This window comes from Plasmodium sp. gorilla clade G2 (assembly GCF_900097015.1).
Source record: "Plasmodium sp. gorilla clade G2 genome assembly, chromosome: 13".
NCBI lineage: Eukaryota > Apicomplexa > Aconoidasida > Haemosporida > Plasmodiidae > Plasmodium > Plasmodium adleri (nom. inval.).
The window spans coordinates 1894622-1903747 of record NC_041705.1 but is presented as its reverse complement, the minus strand read 5'-3'; the positions used below and the strand labels follow the sequence as shown (position 1 = coordinate 1903747).

The 9126-nt window shown below is 18.0% G+C and overlaps 4 protein-coding genes across 4 annotated transcripts; 2 read left to right on the top strand and 2 right to left on the bottom strand.

Moving 5' to 3' along the window:
• Window positions 1–2091: 2091 nt before the first annotated feature.
• Window positions 2092–3624, top strand: PADL01_1350000 (transcription factor with AP2 domain(s); the record flags this gene model as incomplete). Its single annotated transcript, XM_028684063.1, has 1 exon — window positions 2092–3624. One exon carries the CDS (start codon window positions 2092–2094, stop codon window positions 3622–3624), a length of 1533 nt encoding a protein of 510 aa, XP_028540178.1.
• An 898-nt stretch (window positions 3625–4522) lies between these two features.
• Window positions 4523–5263, top strand: PADL01_1349900 (conserved Plasmodium protein, unknown function; the record flags this gene model as incomplete). The annotated part of the gene is made up of 1 exon (XM_028684062.1): window positions 4523–5263. One exon carries the CDS (start codon window positions 4523–4525, stop codon window positions 5261–5263), a length of 741 nt encoding a protein of 246 aa, XP_028540177.1.
• A 333-nt stretch (window positions 5264–5596) lies between these two features.
• On the bottom strand, window positions 5597–6937 carry PADL01_1349800 (N6-adenine-specific methylase, putative; the record flags this gene model as incomplete). Its single annotated transcript, XM_028684061.1, has 1 exon — window positions 5597–6937. The coding sequence occupies one exon, from the start codon at window positions 6935–6937 to the stop codon at window positions 5597–5599; it is 1341 nt and encodes a 446-aa protein (XP_028540176.1).
• Window positions 6938–7645: 708 nt separating this feature from the next.
• PADL01_1349700 (conserved Plasmodium protein, unknown function) lies at window positions 7646–8579 on the bottom strand (the record flags this gene model as incomplete). Its single annotated transcript, XM_028684060.1, has 2 exons — window positions 7646–7761; window positions 7910–8579. 2 exons carry the CDS (start codon window positions 8577–8579, stop codon window positions 7646–7648), a joined length of 786 nt encoding a protein of 261 aa, XP_028540175.1.
• Between the last annotated feature and the right edge of the window lie 547 nt (window positions 8580–9126).

The window sequence follows — 9126 nt, the reverse complement described above, 5'->3', positions numbered from 1 at the left end:
TTTTTTTCTTTTATTTTTTTCTTGCGTCTGTTTTACACAATATGTTTATTTGAATGAAATGATAAATTCAGAAGTTAATAAAAAAAAAAAAAATTATTTCATTTTATTTTAAAAAGTGCGTATCTATTTTATAAAATTTAGGTGGGGTGTATTATAAAGAATATAATAATATATTATATAAAACAAATAAGAATAAAATTATAATATTCGATATTATTTATATTTTAATGGAAATCTTAAGAAGAATTTTTTAAATAATATTTTTCGCATGTTCTATATTATAAATATATATATATATATATATATATATATATATATATTTCTTTTTTATTTTTTATTTTATTTTATTTTATTTTTTTTTTGCTCCCCTTTCTTTTATTATGTATTTTATAGAATATAAAAATATATCTACATATCATTAAATAAAAAATAATAACAATATATATATATATATATATAATTATATGTATGCTCATCATTTATATATGTATTTCCTAAAAGTACTGTAAAAAAGTACAGACGTTTTTATTATTTAATAAAAAGAAATGTTCATTTTACCCATATTCTTGTTATTTCTTAAAAATATATTTTTATATATTCTTTATTATAATAACTATATATTTTTTATTTTTTATTATTTCATAATGTATATATTTTTTTTTTTTTTATCACCTAATTTTTATTCTCCATTTGTATATTTCCTCTTTGTTAATTCATGAATATTGTATTTTTTTCTTAATATATAGATATATATTTCTTACTGGAAGTAAATATAAGAATATTTTTAATTTCATGTGTTAATTTTAATTTATTATTATTATTATATATATATATATATATATATATATATATATATGTATTTTAAATTGAAAAAAAAAAAAAATAAATAAAATAAATATTATATATACATATGTATATAACAATTTTCATTTTATTTTTTGAGATATCTATAGGATACATGCTTGTATATAAGCTATTATACAATTGGTATTATTATATTTTAAGAAGTGAAAGAATATTCTTTTTAAAATTTTATACATATATATATGATTTTATTTTATTCATGTCTTGTTTTTAATTATATATATATATATATATATATATATATATATATATATATTTATTTATTTATTTATTTCCTATAATAAATATAATGTTATGTTAGTTTTGAGCTTATATATTAAAAGAACCTTATGCTTTGTTGTATAACATTTTTTCTTTATATAATATTAAAAAAAAAAAAAACAAAAAAAAAAGGTATAACTATAAATATATGTATATGCTAAGTATATGTGTCAGTTTATTTTGTGTTGTATTTTATAAATATATATATATATATATATATATATATATATATATATATAATTGGATGAATTAAGGTGTATTAACAAATTTCATATATACCAAAATTATGGACACAAAAAATATATATATATATATATATATATATATACATACATATTTAAATATTTATTTGAATTTTTTTTTTTTTTTTTTTTTTTATACATATATTAAAATAGCGGCGTTGTAAATAAATATTATTATTCACATTTTGCATGCTATTGATAATTTTCCTTTTATTTTTATTTTTTAATTTATATATAAAAGACCATGTAATAATATTACAATAAGAGAAAAAAAATATATAATCAAATAATAAATATACCTATTTGCTTATTTATATCATTTTTTGATAATCTTATTATTTAAAATTTTTTTATATATTTTTATTTTTCTTCGTTTTTATGTATAATTCAATTATATTATACATGTAGACGTTCATTTGGATATAAAAAGTGAAGTTATTTAATTTTTTTTTTTTATTTATCTTTTTTTTTTGTTTTATATTAAATATGTGTATTAAGAAAAAATATATAGAATAAATAATATGTACATACGTGTTTGCAATACATATTTTTAGATTTTATAATTTTTTCCTTTTTGCTGCTCAAAAGAATATAAATATAAATATATATAAATATAAAAATATAAAAATATATAAATATATATTTTATATATATAATAATTTTTTTTTTTTTTTATTTTATTTTATCCGTCTGTGGCAGTTTTCTTTTGGATTACGGGGTGAATATGTTTGAAGAAAATGAAAATGAAGAATTAATGTACTTTGAGAGGAATAAAGAAAGTGAAAAATGTCAGAAATTCTGGGAAGCAGTAATTTGTAAAGGTTTAGGTTATACTAAAGAAGAAATAAGAAGAGATGTAGAAAGATCTAGAAGAGAAAAAGAAAGACTTCTCTCAATACTATATGGTAGTGTATTTACAGGTCCTAAATATTTATTATATTCGAAAAAATGGAGAGGTAAAACGTTGAATGAAATAATTAATGAAGATAGAGAAATGAACTTAAATAAAAATAATTTCAGAAATATTGATCTTGATAGTACATATTTTTGTGAATTATCATTTGGATATATGGACACTGTTGAAGAGAATGATGATAAAAATAAGAATCAAATAACAAATGAGATTGAAAAGAAAAATGATAAAACTCATAATATAAAAAAAGGAGGAAATACAAATACTACTCAGAATAAAAGAAAAACACAACATGGAGAAAAAAATACTAATACAACAAATAAAGAATTAGATGAATTTTATAGTAAATTAAATTATTTAGAAAAAAGAAGTTATAAAAATAGATATAGAAATGAAAACAACACTAACAATAACAATAATAATAGTAATAATAATAATAATATTAATTCTTCGAATGGTCGTTCAAGTTATAGTAACCAATTATCAAATGATAAATATAATGAAGAAAATTCAGATGATGGAAAAGTTATAAAATATAAATATCTTCCTACAGGTGTATTTTATAGTAGAGTGTCTAAATCTTTTATAGCTAATTGGATTGATGATAAAACAAAAAAACAAATTAAAATTCCATATAAAATATCAGAATATGGTATTGAGAAATGTATGATTTTAGCTATACTCTCAAGAAATCTAAGACTAAGTAATTTATCAAATGTATTAAAATGTTATGATCATTTGACAGATAGCCAAAAAGAACAAATGTTACATGCAATTAGAACAACACAGAAAAGTGAAAAATTATTTGAGGATATTATAAATATGAATGGTAATAAGAAAAATGAAAATAATATAATAAATAATGATAACAATATGAATAATGACACATCTATGAACAACAACAATAATAATAATAGTAGTAGTAGTTATGTAGGAAATACAAATATTTATCAATATAAATATAAAAATAAACAGAATACAAATGAACATAAAAATACATCCATCAAAAAAACTCTCATTGAAAAAAAAAAAGTAAAACAAACATATGTCAATGAAGAAAAATTACCAACAGGTGTATATTTCTATCAAGGTTCTTATGTTGCTAATTGGTGGGAAACAAATCAAAAAAAACAATTCAAAGTTCCTTTTAAAATATCTGAATATGGAATAGTCAGAGCAAAAAATTTAGCCATCATATCAAGATTAATTAGATCATCTTCTGTTCCAGATATTAATTTAATTTTAACACAAATGGAAAATGATCATAACTTGAACGACATGGATTATACTGCTATTGCAGAGTTGGCATATAAATATATAGAAAATATGGCAAGCAAGCAATAATACAAATTTATTTTTTATTTATAATATATATATATGTATATATATATATATATTTGTTTATGCTAAAGAACCAATTTTAATTATATATAGAAGGAAATTTTTTTCATTCTCCAAAAAAAAAAAAACTCCATGTTCATTTATTTTTTCTTTTCTTCCAAAGATTTATATTTAAAATGCCTATATATTTTTATTAATTTTTATATAGGAATTTTTTTTTATCCTTCATAAAGTGAATATGATTAATAAATAAATTATATATATATATATATATATATATATGTATATATATTTATTTATTTATATGTGTATATATTTGATAATATTATTATTTTTTCATATATTTATTATATATCTGAAATTTTTTTTTTTTTTTTTTTTTTTTTTTTTTTTTTTTGTGTGTGTCTTTTTACAATTACATATAAATATTTTAACATATATATATTTTTATTTACAACACTTGATTCCTCAAGTATTTGCTCTTTTATGGGGAAATCTATATATGCATTTATTTTACTATATATTATTTTCATTTATAAGAATAAAATATATATATAGACATTATGATCGCGAAGTAGCATTCAAACACACAAAAAATAAAATATATATATCTATATATATATATATATATATATTTTATTTTAAACAACATTAAAAAAATAAATAACTTAAATGTTTCTCAATTAAAATTAAGAAATTATAATATTACTCTTTTTTTTTTTTTCTTATAAGCATATAATACTAAATATAAGAATAAAGGAACATATATGAGTTTTTTTTCTTTTTTTTTTTGTTCATTTGTTTGTTTAATTAATTTTTATAAATATAACCATTTGTAATTACTTTGTTATATTTTGTTTTATTTTTTTTTTTTATTTTTTTTTTTATTTATTTTTATAACATGGATAACTTTTTAATTGAACTAAAAAAAATTTCTGAGCAATACAACAATTTGTTGTTGGAAAAAAAAAAGATCGATGAGAAAATTAGACATATGAATGAAAATATAAAAAATTACGAGCATAAAAAAGAAGAGTATTTGAAACAAGTTGAGAAAAAAAAAAATGAGTTGTTAATGAATAAGAATAAGCACATTATGCGATGTCAAAAAATGGAAGAATTAAATAAGAAACTTAATGATATAATAATAAAGAAACAAAATATTGATGATAATGAAGAGAAATGTATGATAGAAAAACAAATGAATACTATAAAAAATACATTTATATTATTGAAGTATGTTCAAAAGTTAAATGATATTATAGGGAAAAAAAATAATTATTATAAATTAATGAATGAAAAAATACATAATAATAATTTTACTAATAAAAAAAATATAAATATATTAAATAATTTCTTAAATAAAAATACTGTTAATATGCAACAAATAGATAGTAATTTTTCAAACTGTATCAATTATTTTAAAATTATTGAAACAAATGATATGATAAAAAAGTTAAATCTACTCTTTTCAAATACACACACAAATTTATCTTTAGAAAAACAACAATTTTTGTTTGTCCTCTTAATGAATGTGTTGAAAAAAATAATACAATCAGAAGAAGGTATTATAGAAGATGTTAAAAGGGGTAATGAATTTATTCATAATTTTTTATATAACAATTATATATTACTACAGTAATATAACAAATAAGAAATATTTAAAATTATGGTAATATTTTATATCGTGTGCATTAAAATATACACCACATATATATATATATATATATATATATATATGTATATTTTTTAGATATTTGTTATATTTGTTATGATTGTTTTTCTTGTGAAATGAATAATAAACTAAAATAAACATATACCAATTAAAAAGGAGTAAAAATCAAATATGTACATATATATATATATATATATATATATATATATATATATATATATATTTATATTTATTTATTTATTTATTTATTCATTCATATTGGGTGATTCCTTTTAAACCTATATTAGTATTATAATATTTTTATTCTATATATTTTTCTTGCCTCCTTTGTTTCCTATTATAATGAAGCGGGTAAAATTCATTTTCATTTTGATAAGGAATATATTTACCTGTACTGTTAATAACATACAGAGCATAATAGGTTCTTCCAAATTTTCTATTTCTTAATCCAATTAAGTTTCCTACTTTTTTCGGGAGGAGATTGATTTCTTTAGGATATTCAATAAATATAAGACAATCATTATCAAATATTTTACTGTTTGATATGTTGTGAATTAAATCACTATATATAATTTGTTCATATGGTGGTGTAAAGAATCCTAAATTATATTTTTCATGTACATTAAATTTATAAGGATTTTGTAATAATTCCATAGCATCAGCTCTAAGTATTTTTTTATTTGTATCATATATATTACATAATCTTAAATTTTCATATACTGTTCTACATGAATTCAATGATAGATCGACAAATGTTACATTCTCTACATCTCTTGATATACATTCGATTCCTAAATTACCACTACCAGTAAATACATCTAATACATTTATATTATATCCATTAAATATATTTAAATGTGTTAATACACTGAATAGCGATTCTTTTACTTTACTCATCATAGGCCTTGTATATGTATCTGGAGAATATAATTTTTTATTTTTAAGAGTACCTTCAAGGATACTTAAAATCTTCTTCTTTCTATAATTTATATTTATTGTTTCATTGTATGTTTTTATTTTACAATAACCATATTTTGATTTTATATTTTTGTTTGTTTGTCTTTTTATATTTAATTTTTCTTTAGGTATCCCATACATATCTCTTTCAATTATCCTTTTCTTACCCTTATTAGAAAGATTATCATTATTATTATTATTATTATTATTATTATCATTATTAATATTATCGTGATTATTTTCTTTTTTATTATTATCATTATCTTTCTTATATTCTATGTGATTCATATTTTCCACAATATTTTTTGAATCCCCATCCAAACCTAAAAAGTCCTTATTAGAGTTATTATAAATATTTTCTTCATTTTGTATTTCTTCTTTTTCGTCTTGCATCCGCCATTCATTTCTTTCCATACCTTTTAACGTATAAACATAATTATGATTTACATTTTGAAAGGCTACTTTGTTTTTAAAAAATAAAGGATATACTTTTATAAAGTATAAAGGAGAAACAGAGCGCTTCTTTTTAATAACGACATTTTTATTCTCATTTATTTTACTTAATTTATATAATAAATCGATATTTTTTTTTTTTTTGAATTTTAAAAAATTACAGTATGTATTCAAATTATTAAGAAATAGACTTATAAGATATAATAATAAAATAGGTTTTACAAAGATCATTAGCTGTTTGGCTATTTATAAGTACATATATATATATATATATTTATGTACATATATTTTTTTACTTATGGAGAGAGTTATTTTATTACATTTTTAATATATAGATTAAAATTTATTAAAATATGGATCACTAAAAAAATGGGGATAATATATTATTAGGTTTTATAATGTTACAAAAAAAAGAAAAGAAAAGAAAAATAGATTATCCATAGGTAATCTTTTATAAATAAAAAATACACATATATATAATAAAATAAAACTAAAGGGAAATATTCACATATATATAATATATATATAAATATATATATATAAATGTTTGATAATATTTATTTTTTTGAATTGAACAATTTTTAGATGACATATGATAAATTATAAATGTATTATGAATTATTTATAAATAATAACAAAAAAAAAAAAAAAAAAAAAAAAAAAAAAAAAAAATGAAGTAAAAGAAAGAAGAGCATAAAAAGAACAATTAGTAATAAATTACAAATAAATAATATTTTTATTAAAAAAAAAAATGAAGGAATGTATTTAGGAGAATTGCTTGATTATGATATGTTTTAAATAAATGTGCAACATGCTTCATTCTTCCGAATTAATCTTAAAAAAAAAAAACATATATATGGAATGTTATAAATAAATAAATAAATATATATATTTTTTTTTTTTGCGTTAAACTTACTATTAACTAATGAACGTAATAGTTTATGTTTTTCTTTCATACCTTCTTTCAATACTAAAATATCCTACGTTATGTTTTTTAATACTACCTTGAAATCTAAAATATATATTTCCAAGTGTACCAAACAATTTTGAATAATCTGAAAAATGGAAAAATGAAATGAACATATATATATATATATATATATATATATATATTTTTATGTATATATATTTTTGCAATAACTCTAGGCACTTATATATACATCTTATTTTTATTTTTATTTTTTTTTTTTTTTCTATATTTACAATATTTAAATGTTGTAATGTAGTAGTAAATAAAAAAGTTGAGTCCTGGTACAGCTGAAGGGACAGTTATTGTTAATAATTTAGTTCCAGTCAGATAATTAAAAGATAATTTCCATGTTGGATTTTTTAATTCATTTTCCATAAGTTGATCATTAATAAGACTGGTTAATGATTTCATAATTTGTGTTGTTAAATTGGGTGTATAAGATAAATTAGCTATATGATTTTTTTTTAAATCAACATTAAATCTAACTGTTGAATATTCTTTTATAAATTGATTATAAATAATATTAACTTCTGATACATATTTTTTTAATGTAAATGTACTACCTTCATATATTTTTTTAAATTCTTTTCTTAATTTAAAATAATTACATGGAGATGGACTTTTTTTACAAAAATTATAAAATAACCTCCACTTAAACATATGTTCTATATTTTTATCAAAAAAATAATAAGCCTGCATAGAATAAGCTCCTATAATATCTTCATCTTTTAAATGTAAGGATTTTCTATATCTTTCTGTAAAACCTTTATACTTTTTTTTTATACCTTTTATTACACGTTTGCTTCTGCTCTCTTTATTACGGGGTATTATTCCATTCATCCCTCTTACCGAACAAGCAAAACAACAAACAAAACAAAATACTAAGAAATAAAGCCTATTCATTTGAAACTTAATTGATTTTTATTATAAATATCAAGCACAAAGGTAAATAATATATATATATAAATAATACTTTTGGAAAAAGGAAAAAAAAAAAAAAAAAAAATTTTTAAAGTCTATACAAATTACCAAAAAAAAAGAAAACAAAGAAAGAAAAAGAAAAAAATTATAAATTTAATACAACATGGGTTATTTTTTTTTTTATTATTAATGTGGATTTATCTGAAGTTATGTTATATATATATATAATATACAAATATTATATTATTAGAACAAATAAAAAAGTGGGAACTTTTAAAAATTTTATATTTATTAATATATATTTTTCTTTAAATTATAATATAGATATGTCTTATTTTTACTGTTACTACAATGGTCTATTTTTTTTTTTTTTTTTTTTTTTTTTTTTTAGGCACTATATTGCACGTGCCTTGTTGTCCTTATTGGGGATAAGAAAGTACAGCTTATCCTTTCTTAAATATATAAGTGAATATAAGTTAACATTTTTTTTTATTTCTATGTTTAATAATTAGAATGTTATATGATACAA